The following is a 20114-nucleotide window of genomic DNA, read 5'->3' on the forward strand; positions in this document are numbered from 1 at the left end:
AGATGTAGAGAGAAAGAGAAAGTGAAGGAGAATTTCTGAGTTGTTTATTCCAATGGGGTGAACCCCTATTTATACAAATACAAGAGTGAGATATTAAGAAACTAAGAAAAAGGGAAACTAAGGAAAAGAGGAATGTTGATTACAATTAATGACAATAAATAAAAGATTTGGACATCCACATAATTAATAATATTTATAACAGCATTTAAATATTAAATAATTAGTAATATGATGGTAACATCTAAAAAAAAGTGAGAAGTGGAGGAGGATTGATAGGGTAAAATAGACTTTTGTAAGTATGGAATTAGCTTTCAAGTGATTTTATAGTGGAAAAGTAAATCCTTAATTTAGGTGAATTGTAATTCCTTTGGAATCAAGTTCTAATAAAGAAACTAAACACTTGATTGAGCTTTCTTAAGGAATAGCAAGTCCATTCCAATGCTCTTCATGTGAACCAAACACCACCTTAGAGCAAAAGGATCTCTCATCTCAGCTCAAAGTTTCATTCATATTTCTTCTTCACTCCTTATCGTCTTCGTCTTCCTCAAGTAAGTTTTTCACTGTAACTCTTCTTTTTATTCTATTTAGGGTTTTCAAGGTTTATCATTTTCTGATTATTACTTCCCCAAAACTCAAAAACCCTAAAAACCCTCTCTTTTCTCCCCTCTCATTTTAGGGTTTCTGGGATCTTCGAATCGGTAGCGCGTTTCTATAATGGCCCACCTCGGCGGTGGTGCGGAGGCTCACGCCCGATTCAAGCAGTATGAGTATCGGGCCAACTCTAGTCTGGTGCTCACCACAGACTCCCGGCCTCGCGATACTCACGAGCCCACTGGAGAGCCTGAAACTCTTTGGGGGAAAATCGATCCTAAAAGCTTCGGTGATAGGGCTTACAGAGGGAGGCCACCGGAGTTGGATGAGAAATTGAAGAAATCTAAGGAGAAGAAAAAGAAAGAGCGTGACCCTCTTGCTGAACCTGGTCTGGTTCGTCAGGCTAAGAGACGCCGGCTTCAGGAGGAGAGTGTTCTTACTACTACGGAAGAAGGGGTTTATCAGCCTAGGACGAAGGAGACTCGTGCTGCTTACGAGGCTATGCTTAGTGTGATTCAGCAACAGTTGGGTGGGCAGCCGTTGAGTATTGTTAGTGGTGCAGCGGATGAGATTTTGGCTCTTCTTAAGAATGATGTTTTGAAAAACCCTGAAAAGAAGAAAGAGATTGAGAAGTTATTGAATCCTATTCCTAATCAGGTGTTTGATCAGTTGGTTTCTATTGGTAGACTTATTACTGATTTTCAAGATGGGAGTGATGCTGCAGATTCGACTGTGACTAATGGTGTTGATGATGCTCTTGATAAAGATATCGGTGTTGCTGTTGAGATTGAGGGTAATGAGGATGATGATGAAGAGAGTGATCTTGATATGGTCCAAGAGGAAGATGATGAGGATGATGATGATGTGGCAGAGCCTAATGAATCTGGGGGTATGCAAATGGGGGCTGGGGTTGATGATGATGATATGCGGGAAGCGAATGAGGGTATGACTCTTAATGTCCAGGATATTGATGCTTATTGGCTGCAGAGGAAAATTTCTCAAGCTTTTGAGCAACAGATTGATCCACAACAGTGCCAGAACGTTGCTGAAGTGGTGCTTGGGATTCTAGCTGAGAAAGATGATATGGAGGTTGAAAACAAACTGGTGCTGGAACTTGAGTATCAGAAGTTTGATCTCATTAAATTTCTGCTGCGAAATCGGCTGAAGATTGTGTGGTGTACACGTTTGGCTAGGGCTGAGGACCAAGAGGAGAGGAAGAAAATTGAGGAGGAAATGGTTCAGTTGGGTCCTAATTTGGCTGCAATTCTTGAACAGTTGTATGCCACCAGGGCCACTGCTAAAGAGAGGCAAAAGAACTTGGAGAAGAGTATTAGAGAGGAAGCTCGAAGATTGAAGGATGAGAGTGGTGGAGATCCTGAAAGGAGTAGGAGAGTTGACAGAGATTCAGATAGTGGTTGGTTGAAGGGTCAATTGCAGCTCCTTGATCTTGATAGCCTTGCTCTTCAACATGGTAGACTTTCTTCAAATCATAAATGTATCCTTCCTGATAAATCATTCAGACAAGCAGGTAAAGGGTATGAAGAAATTCATGTTCCAGCATTGAAGCCAAAACCTTTTGATCCTGAGGAGAAGCTTATAAAGATATCTTCCATGCCCGAGTGGGCACAACCGGCTTTCACAGGGATGACCCAGTTGAACAGGGTGCAGAGCAAGGTGTATGAGACTGCTCTTTTCAAGCCAGACAACCTTCTTCTTTGTGCTCCCACTGGGGCAGGAAAAACTAATGTTGCAGTGCTCACCATTCTTCAACAGCTCGGGTTGCACATGAATAAGGAAGATGGCACAATAAACCACAACGATTACAAGATTGTATACGTTGCGCCTATGAAAGCTCTTGTTGCTGAAGTTGTTGGCAATCTGTCTAATCGTTTGCAGCATTATGGTGTGACCGTGAGGGAGCTTAGTGGCGACCAGACTTTAACTCGCCAGCAGATTGAAGAAACTCAGATCATTGTCACAACTCCTGAGAAGTGGGACATCATTACAAGGAAGTCAGGTGATCGTACTTATACACAGCTTGTGAAACTTCTGATTATTGATGAAATTCATCTTCTTCATGATAATAGAGGTCCTGTGCTTGAAAGTATTGTAGCTAGAACTGTTAGGCAGATTGAAACTACAAAAGAACACATCCGGTTGGTTGGTTTATCGGCTACACTGCCAAATTATTTAGATGTTGCATTGTTCTTAAGGGTTGATCACAATAAAGGACTGTTCCATTTTGACAATAGCTATAGGCCTGTCCCTCTTTCGCAACAGTATATCGGAATCATGGTAAGGAAGCCACTGCAGAGGTTTCAATTGATGAATGATCTCTGTTATGAGAAGGTGTTGGCCGTAGCAGGCAAGCATCAAGTTCTTATATTTGTCCACTCAAGGAAGGAGACAGCTAAGACGGCTCGGGCAATACGTGATACTGCACTTGCTAATGATACAATTGGTAGATTTTTGAAAGAAGACAGTGCCAGCCGTGAAATTCTCCACACACATACAGATCTTGTAAAAAGCAATGATCTTAAAGATCTTGTGCCTTATGGTTTTGCAATTCATCATGCTGGTTTGAACAGAGCTGACAGACAGCTTGTGGAGGATCTCTTTGCTGATGGGCACATACAAGTTTTGGTCTCCACTGCTACTCTTGCTTGGGGTGTGAATCTTCCTGCCCATACAGTGATCATTAAAGGTACCCAAATCTATAATCCAGAAAAAGGAGCCTGGACAGAACTAAGTCCTCTGGATGTTATGCAGATGCTTGGTCGTGCCGGTAGGCCTCAATACGATTCATATGGTGAGGGAATAATTATTACTGGACACAGTGAGCTTCAATACTATCTTTCTTTGATGAATCAACAACTTCCTATTGAAAGTCAGTTTGTTTCCAAACTGGCTGATCAGTTGAATGCTGAAATTGTACTTGGTACTGTTCAGAATGCCAAAGAGGCTTGTAGTTGGCTTGGGTACACTTACTTATACGTTCGCATGATTCGAAATCCCACTCTCTATGGTTTGGAAGCTGACGTTCTCAAGAGGGATGTAACTCTGGAAGAACGACGAGCTGATCTGGTAAGTTCCTATCTTTTCTACATAAGCTTGCTTAGTGTTATTCAGGAGTAGGTGTCTTATCTTGCAGCAGGAATTAAAAAGGTGGCCAGGGAATTATCTTTGTTCATAGTGTTGTTTATTTGTCTATTTCTCTGTTGTTTTTCTTGAAAATTACCTAATTCTTCTTTCAGCTTAATATCATAGGTTTTATTTTAATATCCTCACTTCTTTTCTTTTTGTGATTCTTTGCAGATTCATTCTGCTGCTACCATCTTGGATAAGAACAACTTGATCAAGTATGATAGGAAAAGTGGATATTTCCAGGTTACAGATTTGGGTCGTATTGCTAGTTACTACTATATAACACATGGAACAATAGCTGCATATAATGAGCATTTGAAGCCTACAATGGGAGATACTGAGCTTTGTCGTCTGTTCTCACTCAGCGAGGAGTTCAAGTACGTGTCTGTTAGGCAGGATGAAAAAATGGAACTAGCAAAGCTTCTTGATCGAGTTCCAATTCCCGTCAAAGAAAGTCTGGAAGAGCCTAGCGCCAAGATTAATGTTTTGCTGCAAGCCTACATCTCTCAACTGAAGCTTGAAGGGCTTTCATTGACATCCGATATGGTGTATATAACTCAGGTTTTTATCTTAGCCTTTGTAATAATTTATTTCTCTTTTCTCATCAGTAATAACTGCCTGCAGTTTGTTGTTTTGTTATATCTGTTTATTATTATTATTTATATGTGTATGTTTTTTCTTTTTCTTTTTAGAGTGCTGGACGGCTTCTTCGAGCTCTTTTTGAAATAGTTTTGAAACGAGGATGGGCGCAAGTAGCAGAGAAGGCTTTGAACTTGTGCAGGATGGTAACCAGGAGAATGTGGAGTGTACAAACACCCCTCCGCCAATTCCATGGAATATCTAATGATATTCTAATGAAGTTGGAAAAGAAGGACTTGGCTTGGGAAAGGTACTATGATCTCTCATCTCAAGAGCTTGGGGAGCTAATTCGTGCCCCAAAGATGGGAAAAACACTACACAGGTACATTCACCAGTTTCCAAAATTAAACCTTACAGCCCATGTTCAGCCAATTACTCGCACTGTCTTGAGGGTTGAGCTCACTATTACACCTGATTTCCAATGGGAGGACAAAGTTCATGGATATGTGGAGCCATTTTGGGTAATTGTGGAGGATAATGATGGTGAATTTATTCTTCATCATGAGTATTTTCTGCTGAAAAAGCAGTATATTGATGAGGACCACACTTTGCATTTTACTGTTCCAATTTACGAACCTCTGCCACCCCAGTACTTCATCCGTGTTGTGTCAGATAAGTGGCTTGGAGCACAAACTGTTTTACCTGTTTCCTTCAGACACCTCATCCTACCTGAAAAGTATCCTCCTCCAACAGAGTTGCTGGATTTGCAACCATTGCCTGTCACTGCTTTGAGAAATTCATTATATGAAGGTCTTTACGTGGATTTTAAGCATTTCAATCCTGTTCAGACTCAGGTTTTCACCGTTCTTTATAATTCAGATGACAATGTATTAGTAGCTGCACCAACTGGGAGTGGTAAGACCATATGTGCAGAGTTTGCCATATTGAGGAATCATCAAAAGGGGCATATGAGAGCAGTGTATATTGCACCCATTGAAGCTCTTGCTAAGGAGAGGTACCGGGACTGGAAAAACAAGTTTGAGGAGCGTCTGGAGCTGTCTGTTGTTCAATTAACTGGGGAAACAGCTACAGACTTGAAATTGATTGAGAAAGGAAATATTATAATTAGTACTCCAGAGAAATGGGATGCTTTATCACGCCGCTGGAAACAAAGGAAGTATGTTCAGCAAGTTAGTCTGTTTATTATAGATGAACTTCACTTGATTGGAGGTCAAGGTGGTCCTGTCCTAGAGGTTATAGTTTCTAGGATGAGATACATAGCTAGTCAGGTTGAGAATCAGATTCGCATTGTTGCATTATCAACCTCTCTTGCAAATGCAAAGGATCTCGGGGAATGGATAGGAGCTAGCTCTCATGGCCTTTTTAATTTCCCTCCTGGTGTGCGGCCTGTGCCATTGGAAATCCACATTCAAGGAGTGGATATTACAAATTTTGAAGCAAGGATGCAAGCTATGACGAAACCAACATACACTGCTATCGTCCAGCATGCCAAGAATGAAAAACCAGCAATAGTGTATGTTCCTACTAGAAAGCATGTCCGTCTCACAGCTATGGATCTGATGACTTACTCAAATGCAGATGGTGGAGGAAAGCCACCATTTTTGTTGGGTTCACTGGATGATCTTCAGCCCCTTATTGATGGACTCCAGGATGAAATGTTGAAAGTGACTGTGAGTCAGGGGGTCGGTTACTTGCATGAGGGCTTGTCTAATTTGGACCAAGAGGTTGTTTCTCAGCTTTTCCAAGCTGGACGGATTCAAGTGTGTGTCATGAGTAGTTCAATGTGTTGGGGAATGCCATTGTCGGCTCATTTGGTGGTTGTGATGGGAACCCAATACTACGATGGTCGTGAAAATGTCCACACAGATTATCCCGTCACGGATTTGTTGCAGATGATGGGTCATGCTAGTCGGCCGTTGCTAGATAATTCCGGGAAATGTGTGATCCTCTGCCATGCACCTCGTAAAGAATATTACAAGAAGTTTTTGTACGAATCATTCCCAGTTGAAAGCCATTTACACCACTACTTGCATGATAATCTAAATGCTGAAGTCGTTGCTGGAATTATTGAGAACAAGCAAGATGCTGTGGATTACCTTACATGGACCTTCATGTACAGAAGGCTTGCACAGAATCCCAACTATTACAATCTTCAGGGAGTTAGCCACAGGCATCTTTCTGACCACCTGTCTGAGCTTGTAGAGAATACTCTGAATGATTTGGAGGCAAGTAAGTGTGTGGTTATTGAGGATGACATGGATCTTTCTCCGTCAAATCTTGGTTTAATTGCCTCGTACTACTATGTCAGCTATGCTACTATTGAGAGATTTAGCTCCTCATTAACCGCCAAGACAAAGATGAAGGGTCTTCTAGAAATCCTGTCTTCTGCTTCAGAGTATGCACAACTCCCTATACGACCTGGTGAAGATAATCACGTTCGGAGGCTAATCAATCACCAGAGATTTTCTTTTGAAAATCCCAAATGTGCAGATCCTCATGTGAAAGCAAATGCTCTACTTCAGGCCCATTTCTCAAGGCAACCTTTGGGTGGAAATTTGGCTCTTGACCAACGAGAGGTGCTCCTTTCTTCGAGCAGGTTGCTACAAGCAATGGTTGATGTGATTTCAAGCAACGGATGGCTGAGCTTAGCTCTTCTCGCAATGGAGGTGAGCCAGATGGTTACACAAGGCATGTGGGAACGTGATTCCATGCTTTTACAACTTCCTCATTTCACAAAGGAGCTGGCAAAAAGATGCCAGGAAAACCAAGGCAAAAGTGTAGAGACAGTGTTCGATTTGGTGGAGCTGGAGGATGATGAGAGGCGTGACTTACTCCAGATGACAGATTCACAGTTGCTGGATATTGCCAAGTTTTGTAATCGCTTCCCCAATATTGATATGAGTTATGAAGTATTGGAGGGTGATAATGTGACTGCCGGGGATGTTGTTACGTTGCAAGTTACTCTTGAGCGGGATCTTGAAGGAAGGACAGAGGTGGGGCCGGTAGATGCTCCACGGTATCCAAAGGCGAAAGAAGAAGGGTGGTGGCTTGTAGTCGGTGATACGAAGAGTAACTCATTGATCGTCATTAAAAGGGTTTCCCTCCAAAGAAAGCTAAAGGTGAAGCTTGATTTTACAGCTCCTACAGAAGTGGGAAAGAAGAATTACACACTCTATTTCATGTGTGATTCCTACTTGGGTTGTGATCAGGAATATAATTTCAGTGTTGATGTGAAGGAAGGAGGGCCTGAGGAAGAAGAATAGAACTGACAATTCTGATTTTTGTTTCTGTTAAACTCCCATATAGTAGTCTTTTTGCAGTTAAGACAGCAAAACTTTTGACACTAATGTTTTCTTCTATTTAAATTTGTAATGTTTTACTAGAACAAGTGATGCAACTTTTCAATGAATGAATTTTCTTCTACTTTAGCAATATGTTTCTTGCTCAAGTAGAAAGAATGGAAATCCCATTTTCAACTAGCTGACTGAAATTAATTTTATTCATTTGCTCCTCCACCATTTTCATAATTTGGAGGGAATAACAAACTAATAAATCTATCTCATTGGATGCACCTCTTTTTAACCACTTTTTTACTCATTATGAGATTAATATGGAAGATTAATTTTTGTTATTGGTAAGAATTTTAACATATCACTAATATTCACTAATCTTTTCTTGTGTTAGATTGGACAACATTCTTATTAATTGAACTTGATAAATCAGACAAGAATAAGGATAGAGTACCATTCTACAACAATGGAATTTACAGTGGAAAATCTGTCGATTTAATATATAATTAAAACAAGTAATTCTCTCAGTCTAGAATCAACAAATAAGAATTGTGAACATGAAGAAATACCACATTTTCTGCCATCTTTTACCATCAAAATTTAATTGTGATTAATACTCATTGTATAAAGGGGGATGATCGTGTTTATGCCTGAATTTATTTTTGGGGCCCTGTCATGTACATTTTATTTTCTTTCCAAAATGTGATAATATATATGTAAAGATTATATTCGGAACGAGTGCTGATGAAAATTATTTGTACATACAATAATGTGTTACTATTATTGAACATGAACACCCATGATAAATTGCATATTTTATTTTGTAATTAATTGTGTGATTTGAAAAATTATCATGCATCACTCAATTTCGATCAGAAAAGTAATACTGTCAAACAGACAAACACTGGGTTTACAATCCCTTCATCAACTACAAACACGTTACTTTAAACTATGTACACAATATGTAAGAAAAAGCAAAGTTGATAATGTGAAATTTTTGATCACGGACCCTTATAATTGCATGCTTTTTGTTTTAAGTATAATATTGCTCACATTTTCTATCCAAAAATCATCTACCAATTTCTGTTAATAAGTACTACTAATACTGGGAAATAATTTAGATTTTTATATTTTTTTTTTAGGGTAATTACCATTTTGAACTATGTGTTTTGTAAAAGTTAACAATTAGACTCTCTATTTTGTTAAATAACAAAATAGACTCTATATTTTTCAAAATTGTACAAATAAGATCCTAAATTGATTTTTTGTCAAAATAAAATTTAATAATAATCCAATCTAAAAGTATTATGACATAAATGTTATATCTGTTCGTATTAAGAACTGTCTTCAAATTAGTTATATTAAAAAAAAATTATAAAAAATTAAGCTCAAAATTCTATTTTAGCCATTTTAGAAAATACAAGGTGTATTTTGTCATTTAACAGAGAGTCTAAACCCTTTAATATATAATATTTTCGAGTGAAACATATGACACAATGATTCCAAAAAAATGAGGTTTAAGAAACAAAATTCAAGTGTTACATTTTGCGGTAAGAATTCCATCCCAAGTTCTATAATAGTTCTATTTGTAGCAAGGGTGATGTTCATGTAGATGTGTTGACATTTTAAAAGTAGCAATCGATATTAATGATTCCAACACTTAAAAAAGAAAAAATGTCACTCTGGCCAAGTAAAATATCTGAATAACATGTACTTTAAAAAATGATTAAGAAAGGACACGAGCTTTCAGATGGGTATTCAAATGCTCTTAATCTCTTTACAACTTCACATGAGCAAAGCTTCCCCTGAATGAACCGTAAAGCGGCCGAGACCTTCTGAAACTGAAGATATCATCGATTCTGACTGAGCCGGGTTCTGCAGGTTCAGTTTTATCTTTTTTGTAGTCGGAAGAATGGAGGTTCCCAGACACTCGCACACTCAGTTCCTTCTTCTGAGGTGCCCCGACTTTTATATTTTCATCGAAAAAATCTATTAGTTCTTGTTTTGTGAGCTGCTTTAGTGCTGCAACCTGTTTCAGAACCATTGAAAAGAATTATAATTACATACTTTGTGGCAATGTTATTAAACAAAATCTTTCTGTTCTACAACATAAATTCTACCTCTGTTTCTCTTCGATCGAACTTGAGGGTCCCATCTGAAATCTCTCGCCAGTAAACTCCAGATTCTTCCCTTAAGTTTTTGTGTTTCTCAAGCTTCATGTCGATTAAAGCATTTACATTGCTCTGTAACAATCAAACCAGCAATTATTTTACGCTAAATTACTCAAGCACCGTGCTGACCGGCAAAAAGATGATAGCACCCTATATGGAATACCACATCGAATTATAATCTCACCTTAAATTCATCGTCAGTCATTTCATACAGTTTAGTCTCAAACATCTTGAGGAAAGCTTCTACTCTTAAATCTATTTGTGCTGGACCCTGTCGAAACAAACACATATGGTTTACAAGATATTGCAATAGCGAAACCAATCATAGAAGTTTGAGTATGTGACAGTACCTTTGCTGTAGATTGTATAATGAACTGTAATCCACGGACACCACTATCATTCCTGCATAAAATTGTAAAAATTAATTTTATATATTAGTTTTATATATTAATTAATTTTAAAAAAGAGAAAATGTTCTGATGAGAAAAAATAACTATTACAAACCTTGAAAGCAAGAAAGTGATGTAACCAAGTTGCTCAACTGATCTAAGCTGATGGAAAGCTGGTTGCTTTGCAACTAGAGCAAAGAGCTGAAGTTTCGCATTCATTCTAAAATCATCTTGATGTACCTATATTTCAAAAGGATTAAATTAGAAAGGAAGCAAAAAAAATATGAAACTCAGTAACATTGTGCCTTTTAAAAAAAGTTAAGTTCATCACTTATTTATTTTAGTTTTAGAATTTGTTTGGCTATGGAAACAAGATAATTGGCTTCTTATATTACGTAGACAGAAAAAAAACCTGAATATAATGGACAAGGGATGAATTATCATCACTTGGATTGAGGCCTTCCACAGGGTAGAAGTAACTTATGCCGTTTTCAAGCTTCACAATTCTACTTGTCAAATGTTGGGATGGGAATAACGGTCGGCATATAGGATTTGACTCCTTGAACAAAACATCTTCTATGTACAGGACCATTGACTCAGCTTCACTGCGCTCAATATTTCCTGAAAAAGGGAGGGAGGTTAGGAAGTGTAATTTAAATCGAAATAATAATGTGTTTGATGATAAAATATTTCTGTTCAAAAGTGAAGGTATGCACCTGCAATGTAGCACTCAAAGAAAGCTCTCGAAAGCATCAAAGGAGCAAACTTAGCAAGATCATCAGCTTGCAGATGAGGAAGAATTTCAAGTTCTTCCATCCACGGCCATGTACGATCTTGTAGAATTAATGAGCAATAGTACATAGCCTGCTGATATGGCTGTTGAAACTTCAAATTTTGGTACTCTTTTGTTACCATTTCCTGATAAGGAAGAAATTTAATTATTGTTACAACATTCTAAAATGATTCAGCATTTCTGTTGTTTCATTTATATTATGATCATAATGTCGAATTTGACTATCACCATAACACAAATTCATCCTGATGCTCAAAAGTTAGAATGTAGCAACATAATATAAGTAGCATTCAAAATAAAAGCTTTTAACCAAAAAAAAGAGGCTGTACCTTAATCACAGAGAACCTGTCGGGTTTCACTTTGAAGCTTGCAATTTTCCCAATCACAGTTTCCAGTAAGATTCGCAATTTGTGATTATAACCAACTAGAGTTACCTATACATGTGATACACATTTACAAGAAAATAAATGCACAGATCATTTAACTATGCATTTATAGCTTTAGAAGACATAAACAAGAAGATACCTGGAATCCACTATCTGTGTGGCTTATTCCATAATAAAGACCAGCAACGCGGGCATAATAAGCTGAAATAGAAGTGTGTGCTCAAATAAGACTTTTTTTTTTAAAGAGATTAATGAATGCGAACAAAAGATGTGGTCAGTTGAGGCCATGGAAATACTTCTTTTAAAGATAAGTTCAAACCAAAAAAACTTCCTCATCTTTACCAAATTCATTCAAGTAGTCCATCAACAACTCTGTAAAAATATTGCTTAGAACTTCCGCTTCTGGGGAGTCATTAGCATGGGGACAGCTAAAGTCTATTTTAACAAAAGCTTTAGGAGTAAGGAACACCGTATCAGGTTTGTGCCATAATGTGGAATATGGTGACTTTCTTAAGAGAACTGGATATTTGACCTGTTCAAAAGGCCACTTCATGAGATTATAATCACATTGTGGTCAATTTTAATATATATTCTCATATGTTAATTACCTCTTCATGCACATTTTTAATTGACAAATCAGTTGGGATGAAGACATTAGGGGCTGGTAGATGCAGTTCTCCATTAGGAGCAGAAAGCATCCATTCCTGCAACAGGATTTTGAAGATTTTTAAGAAATTAAAAGCCTGAATTACCTATTTAAGTTAGAAGAGGAAGCATCAAAACAAAATTTATTTTTCTATGAATATGCAGATCTCTACAGTGACATGTCAACTTAACCAATACTAAATTGCATTAAGATCCAAAAACAAACCTGAATCATGGAGCTAGTGATTTTCTCAATGGAATAGGCAGTTGAATACCATGGCTCAACCAAATCAGTATGGTTTTCAAAGTTATTTGATTCCCAGAAAATTCTGTAGAATGGATCCCATGTTACAACATCAGCCAGAGTTTTAGTTACCAGAAAAAATACTATACTCGCATTACAAGTCCAGAAAAAAATCATCATCTCAAGTTTCCAAACTAATTCTAACTATGTAACTAATTCCCTAATAAGCTAAGCCAAGCATATCATTCTTAAGCTTGCAATAAAATAAAAGGCAAGTAAATAAAGGCATAATCAATCTGGTATAATGACTGGTATAAGATTCATAATGATCAATTTAAAGCTACAAACAGTGATAATCTTACCGCACATTGTTTGGAGAAAGATCATCCAGCACTTTTTGAATAATGCTTGGACTGAATATAGATGGCAATGATGAACCCACAAGCCAATCTTTGGGGGGATATAACTGTAAATCATGTAAAACCATCATATAAGAAAGCAGCAAGCAAGCAATATGTTTTATCTAGAATAAAGATACTAGTATTCCTACCCTTCGAAGTTATTCTTTCGAATGACCTTCTAATTTTAACAAAACTACAATACAGTTACAAACTGAAAACCACCAAGGAGTTCATAGTGTTAAACAATTTGATAAAAATATGAGTTTGGAGCTCTAATAATGCACATTTTCAAATTGATACCTTGGAGTTAGGATTTTCAAGCATTACCATCTCTCCCATTCCCCTCCCCCCACACATTTTTTTTTTGGACAGAACTAGAAATAGATTAAAGTATGCCTGATAACAGTAATACCTCCATATTGGTTGAAATATTGACGACATAATCAATAGGAGGAGTCTTATCCTGATAATGGAACTTTGTCTCAGAAACAGCTGCAAGCTGCATTATATAACAAAAAACTCAGAATCTTTCAATAACAAGAGCAACTTTGAATGTGAATTTAAAAACAGAAAGCAACCACAATTTATACCAGCTCTATACAAAAGAAAATGGATAAAAAAATTCAAATTATACTGTAGAACTGCAAATGCATACCTCATCAAATACCCAACTGCAAACACCAGACTGCTGCACTAGAGCAATATATTTGAAAAGCAAACCTATTATATCTTGAGTGTGCTCTGCAATTCAGTCAAGAAGGTCCAGAATACAAAAATGTACAAAGTCAACCACTGTAAAATGAAAAGGATGGATCTTTCACAGCCACAAAAAAGAAAAAAAATACTAGAAAGAGAACGAACCTTGACCAGCATCAGTAAGTTCAATCCCTACTTTAAAGAAAGCAAACTCAAATGACCCATCCCCTTCACCTGCAGACAAACTAGTTGCCCATCCTGCAGCATTCTCAAGAGCAAGGGAATCAGGTTGATGTAGAATTATTATGTATGCATGAACATTATTCCGACCCTCCTATAAACAATATTAAAAACTAAACAATAAAATATGCGTTTCAATTGTCACTGAACATTTCAGTTATAGACTTCCATCAACTTTCAGCAATTCAGTTATAAAATTTGCACTAGCTTCCTTGAAGTGTTTGATTAGTGCATTTCCACCCCTAACTAATCCACATTTTCGGATAGTACGGGGAACTTTCAGGTTCACCAAAAAATTCTGAAATGCAGATTCATCTTGGTTATCATATCGACCTCAATTACCACTACATCTTTCCAGTCTAAATTAATTGCTAAAAAAGCTTCATCCATTCATGTACTATTAAAATAATTAAGCTGAGAGTCAAAGAAAATGAGCAAAGCATACACATCACATTGATATGTACCACCGACAGGTTGAAAAAACAACAAATAGAAAAAGGAGCCAGTATTTAGGTTGAGCAAGAACACAGTTAAGAAAAAGAAAAAAAAAAAACTGACAGAATGTGACAGAGAGAGAGGCGGAGAAGAAGGGGAAAGCAGACAAGCTACCCAAATGGTAACCACTACAAATAAGGAAAATTATAAAGAGCTTATAAGATACAATCTAGCATGAGGAAAAAACTATGTAGCAAATGAAGTTAAAGCGCTACTTAGAAGCCGGACAACAATCTTTAAACACAAAACGCACCCAATGTTTTTAAGATGTAAAACAAAGATCCTTCTCCTTCATGGCCAATAAGATGACCAAGATACCTGCAAGGTCCTTCCTTGTAGTGGTGAATTTCTGGAGTAATGGGCCATACAATTCTCAACTTATGACCTTGCTTGATTGGGACAACCTTCACAAGAATCTGAAAGCAAATAATACATGCACAGAAAAATTGATCATTCAATATTTATACAGCATAAGGGTTTGTTTATCTACGGAGACCAAACTTTAATCAAAAAAAAAAATATTTATACAGCATAAAGCATAATTTTGTGATCAAAGCTAGTAAAAATGTGACCTTGCAATCATTTGACTAAAAAATCAGCGCACGAGTCATACCTGTAGGTGTTCTGATGAGCAAGGTTGACCAGGATAGCGAGGGCTGCTGCGGTCTTTGTTTTTAATATCTAGAAACTTTTCCTCCACAAGGGCTTGGATTTTGTCCAGGTTATCTGACAGTATATGTGATCCATTTATATTAGTACCATAATTATCATAAATTCCACAATATTACCCAAGCTTAAAAGGCCTTGCTTATTTAAATTTGGCTACGAACCTTTTCCATATACAACCAGATGCATGAGGTTCGCTGAATAATTTTCTTCATAAAGTTTAATCAGCTCCTGTCTAGTATCCAACCCTTTTGCTTTTGGACGGACCTCCAAAGTGTCCCAGTTTCCTATATAGGTGAGAAAATGTAGGAATAGTAGACATTTTAAACCAGATTCAGTAATGTTGCCTCATAAGACAAGTATTACAGGATTTAAATATTTTATCTTAAAAAAAAACAATCAAACACAAATAGTAACAAAGAGAAACTAAAGGAAAGAAAATAGAATGACAAAACAAGATCAAGCAAGCTTCAGAAGCAGGTCAGATTGACATAGCAAGAAATTACAAGTAAGCTGGGCATGGTTGACAACTTCGACAAACAAGCAACGTGCATCTTAACCAAAAGTTAACTAAATTACCTTTGAAGATTTAACAAGAAAGTGAGCAGCTTGAGGATGGGCGTAGAAAATAAAAAATCAAGTATTAGACTAATCTTTCTTGAATATATTTTTACATGAAGATTAGATCAAGAGCTGTTTATCCTATATGGTATCTTTGCTAAGTAAGCTTTCAAAATCATGAAACAGCTTCAAACAGAAAATGTGCTCCACAGAAATTGAATCCAGATAAAAATCACAAGACAACTTCAAATGTCAAGTGTGTATCACCAAAAATGTCTGATTAAATAACATGACTCTTTCACCAATTGTCCCAAACCAAATATACTAAATGTGTTCAACAAAGCCCTTCAGAAATAGAACCATCAAAGAATACACAACAGAATATCAGCACCCTCTCGAAATAGAGTTTGACCAAAGAGAACGTCACCACCAAACAAATGTCAATTCACCAGTTTTTCAATAAATATACAACTCCCTGAGCATTTGAAATATCAGAGAGAAATGCAGCTTGAAGACTATCAACACTCTAATATTGAATTTGAATATATAACAAGTGCCTTAGATGAATTATGCCATTATTTATCTTCAGCAAAATCCAGTTAGTAAGTACAATAGATATTTTGCTTATATAGTTAAAATTGAAGAAATTATGCAAATATAAGAAGATAAAAAGGCAGGGAAAAAATTAAGAGGGGAATAGGAGTGAAGAACATAGTAGTGTCTTAGCAGTTCACCCATTCAAATTAATTTCTGGCACCTAGATTGCTTTCAACTTTATATTAATATACAACATAAGCAAACAGCCAACATATGTACCTGTACTGAATTTGTGGAATGGATGACTCTCTGAACTCAAATGTTTCTGGAGCTGCACCCAATCAAGTTAAGTCATCAGTAAATTTTGATAATATCACTAAAACAAGGCATCACCAGCCTCTAACATTCAATAGAGATAATGTAATAGCCCTAACGGTTTTATAATATTTTATAGTCATAAGTTTTAGCTAAATACTACTTGCAATTTTTAAAAATTCCACAATAGACCCTACATTTGTCAAAATGAATCAGAGATAACCTTTAACATTATTCTAGTCAGCCTTTAATTAAAGGTTTTAATAAAAATCTCAAAATAGCATTATTCAAATTATATAAACTAATTAAAATTAAACTAAAAAAAAATCAAAAAATCAAAACTAAATTCAAACACTTGGGTTTTCATTAAAATCTTGTCAAAAAGTTTGACTAGAATTAAGTCAAAAGTTATCTTTAGTTTAGTTTGGTAATTACAAGGTTATGAAATTTTTGAAAAATAAGGTTATGCCTGCCTGGTATGTAGTTAATATGCAGGGATATAAATTCGTGCAAACCTTCTACAAAACGATATAATTGGTTCAACAATTCATTAAAAGCAAGATAAACACCAAAAAATCTTGAGGAGTTCAGAGCATGAGACACAATAATTTAGAAAAGGACATCCATTTCTCATACTACAGAAATAAATCCATGAATAAACATTTCTATAGAATACCAGGAAAAAAAACATGCATTTTATAAGCAGCCAAAACATAAATATTGAAAGAAAAAAAAACTGGCAGACTATTTTAAACATTTACCAAACATAAGCTCATTTTAAGAAACATATAAGCAAAGAGAAAAGTAAATAACTAAAATATATATAAAAATGAAAATACATGCCATGACATTAAAATAGTATATTTGGCATCATATAATGTCATAGAAAGACTTCATAAAGAATCACAGCCAAGTAAAAAGGGTACCTGGTAGATTCTCCAAGTATCAGACAGTAAGTTTTTCTGATTTTCTGGAACATACAAAACATAAAATATTTAATGAAGATCATTAATCAACAGAAGGAATTAAAAGGTTGAGCATGATCAGAGCATAAATGCTAACCCGAATCAACAGCTTTGATTTCCCTCGTAGTAGCATCAGCAGACATCAAAGGTTTGATAAAAAACTGAGCAAATCTGAACATAAAAATAGAGATACTTTTAGATCACTATTATCATGGTTACACTGACAATATTATAAATAAAAAATGAAAATGATTGAATCGTCAACCTGTCCACAGCCTCTTCAAAACAATCAGCGTTCACATCAAAATAATAGTTGGTGTGCTCACTAGCTGTGAAGGCATTTGTGCTGCCCCCATGCTTTATTTTTCAAACAAGATAATGCAGAACAATAAGATGAGTTGCCAATATACAAGTAGATGAGCACATATGCACTAAGATCAGACAGAGATTTTCCTTATATGAGTTTATGTGTATACATACATTTTAAGAGTTCAAGTATATGACATAAGTCAAAATCTAACTACTTAACTAACAACCATAATCGTAAAAATTTGAACCCATGGCAACATAAATTTGAAATCAAAATAAGAAAAAGAAAAGAGACTTTTCGAGTCAATATGCTTAAGCGCATCTCCAAGGTAGCTCTCTATATTTTATAAATAAAATAGTTAGTGACTTTTGTATGACCCACTGCAATCACACCTCTATTTTCGTAAAATGTAGATTGTTTTAATATTACTGTAGACTTTTAAGTAATGTAATTATCCAATAAAATTTACTTTTTATTTTATGTCCCATTGTTAATAAAATAAGACTCAGGTAGTCGCAAAATCTCTCTACATTTTAACTAAAAAAGAATGTATGAGCAAGTCCAATTAGAATAAGCTACATTCTATGTGGAGTGTGATTTGAGTGGTTCACACAAAAATTACTAAATATTTTAGCTTTCTAGCTAAAAAATAGAGTACCTTTGGAGACGTTCTAACTAGTCCCCTTAATTTGCTCTAACATACTCAGATTTTTGTAAAGTCCCCCTTCATACTACAGCAATTCCTTCCAAGAAATAATATCCATTAGATTTTCGATAATACACCTAAATTTTAACTACCTCATAACTAGCACACTGTTTAAAAGGATAACTTAGTGACGCCTAGAATTTCATGTTCTAAAAAGAGTAAGCATATATGACCCTACATTAGCAATGAAACCTCGTTCTGGATGCCTATTCTCTGATGAATCTCATTTCAAATCTCTAAAATCACAACGTTTTAGTCTTCACAAGTCAAACTGCCTATCATTTTAAATAAAATACAGACATAACAATTTATTGCCTTCCGGATACACCTAGTGAAAAAGTAGATAAAATTATATAAGAACAAAAAGATTCTGTGAATTTTGAGAGTGAGCACCTCAGTAATGTACTTTGAGTAACTGTCCTCCAAAGGATACTTTTCACTAGCATAAAACAGCATATGTTCTGCCACACAAAAACCAATATCAATATCAATATCAATCAATAAACTCGTAAACATTGTGGTACAGATAATACACTAAGAAATAATGGTGTGTTTACATATTACCATACATTTGTAATTAATCCAAATTTCATGTATTTCAACATAAAATGTTTCATCATTGACCAAGAATACTTCAAGAAAACTACCAATAACAATTCATTCTCATCAAGAAAAACTAAATTACCAAGAAAATGAGCGAGGCCTTCGAGGCCATCGGGGTCGCAGAAAGATCCAATACGAACATCCATGGAAGCAGCACACTACAACACAAACAAACAAACAAACAAACAAACAAAATTAAGCAAAATAATTCTCATGAAAATTCAAGAACAATGAAGTTGAAATTATGCCTTATCAGTATCCGGATCGCTGATTAAAAGAGCCTGGAGAGAATTAGGGAGGACGATCCTCCTATACTCTCGCTTGTCCGTACGAGCTTTCACAATCTCGCCCATTTCTCCTTTCCCAACCGCCATTTCTGTGAGTTGTTCTTGTTCTGTAAACTCAGAAGAAGAATGAGTTTGGTTTAATACGCCGCCTTGTTGACCAGAACAGAAGACTCTGCCTTGCCTTCTAACGATTCTTTACTCTATAGGCGCGGCAATCTAATCTAAGCTCAGCTAACCTTGCACCATTTTTTTCTTTATTCTAATTATGATTTTTACTTTGAAATTTTAATCTAGATAAAAAAAAAAAATTCGGAACAATTGAGCTTGTTTAATTTAAGAATTTTTATTAAGAAAATTAGACAGAAGTCTTTGAGTTGAACAAATTTAATAGTTCGGTTCTGGTGATTTTTAAAGGCTTGAAAATTTTGAAAAATACAATTTAGCACGTGTCAAAATTTAAAAAGCGAAAATTATAAGTAGAGTTTTTAAAGAAAAATATTTTATTTAGTTTTTAAGTAAAAAATTATGTAACATTTTAAAAAAAATCATTAAAAGGTAAAATATATAAAATTAAATATTGTACATTATTTAGTATTTAAATACTAGTTGTTATTTGAAGGTATAATTTCGCAATTGTAAGATTAACTCACGAAACCACGTGTGGTGTAGAAGTAGGAAAGTCTATTGGTTTCCTTAGTTGGGTTAATGGTTCAACTCTCACTCCGCCCCTCATTCTGAGGGGATTATGCTTAGCCCTTGAAGGTTGGCTTGTTGTGGTGTGCTATCTTTGGGATGAGAACTTCATGAGGTGTAATATCTGAGTTAAGGCAAGAAGAGGTATAAGACCTTTATAGCTAGCACTAGGTCTCAAGGTAATCCATTTTTTTCAACAAAATTAAAAAAAAAAAAAAAAAAAAAAAAAAAAACAATTAACTCATGAAGAAAATTAGCTACTGGTGTTAGACTAGCTCACTTGGAGTAGCTAGCTAATGTTTAGCTACATGTGTTAGACTTTATTTGATTGAGCTTCCGTTTTCTCTTTTAAGCTTCTTAGAAAGCTCTTGTTGAGATAGCTAGTA

General features: G+C 35.8%; 2 protein-coding genes across 2 annotated transcripts; one reads left to right on the forward strand and one right to left on the reverse strand.

The window, feature by feature from the left end:
* Positions 1-403: 403 nt before the first annotated feature.
* LOC115709072 (DExH-box ATP-dependent RNA helicase DExH12) lies at positions 404-7811 on the forward strand. Its single transcript, XM_030637106.2, has 4 exons — positions 404-548; positions 677-3675; positions 3907-4296; positions 4428-7811. The coding sequence occupies exons 2-4, from the start codon at positions 715-717 to the stop codon at positions 7596-7598; spliced, it is 6522 nt and encodes a 2173-aa protein (XP_030492966.2). The 5' UTR covers positions 404-548; positions 677-714; the 3' UTR covers positions 7599-7811.
* A 1314-nt stretch (positions 7812-9125) lies between these two features.
* On the reverse strand, positions 9126-19434 carry LOC115709771 (insulin-degrading enzyme-like 1, peroxisomal). Its single transcript, XM_030637979.2, has 26 exons — positions 18997-19434; positions 18831-18906; positions 18539-18606; positions 17395-17486; positions 17227-17300; positions 17091-17134; positions 16129-16180; positions 14916-15038; positions 14699-14811; positions 14339-14501; positions 13516-13608; positions 13310-13395; positions 13067-13153; positions 12616-12719; positions 12236-12338; positions 11973-12068; positions 11707-11896; positions 11504-11565; positions 11308-11412; positions 10902-11103; positions 10598-10806; positions 10301-10425; positions 10147-10198; positions 9981-10067; positions 9746-9868; positions 9126-9654 (listed from the first exon to the last, which is right to left on the reverse strand). Exons 1-26 carry the CDS (start codon positions 19120-19122, stop codon positions 9403-9405), a joined length of 2907 nt encoding a protein of 968 aa, XP_030493839.2. The 5' UTR covers positions 19123-19434; the 3' UTR covers positions 9126-9402.
* Between the last annotated feature and the right edge of the window lie 680 nt (positions 19435-20114).

This window comes from Cannabis sativa, chromosome 3, assembly GCF_029168945.1.
Source record: "Cannabis sativa cultivar Pink pepper isolate KNU-18-1 chromosome 3, ASM2916894v1, whole genome shotgun sequence".
Taxonomy (NCBI): domain Eukaryota; kingdom Viridiplantae; phylum Streptophyta; class Magnoliopsida; order Rosales; family Cannabaceae; genus Cannabis; species Cannabis sativa.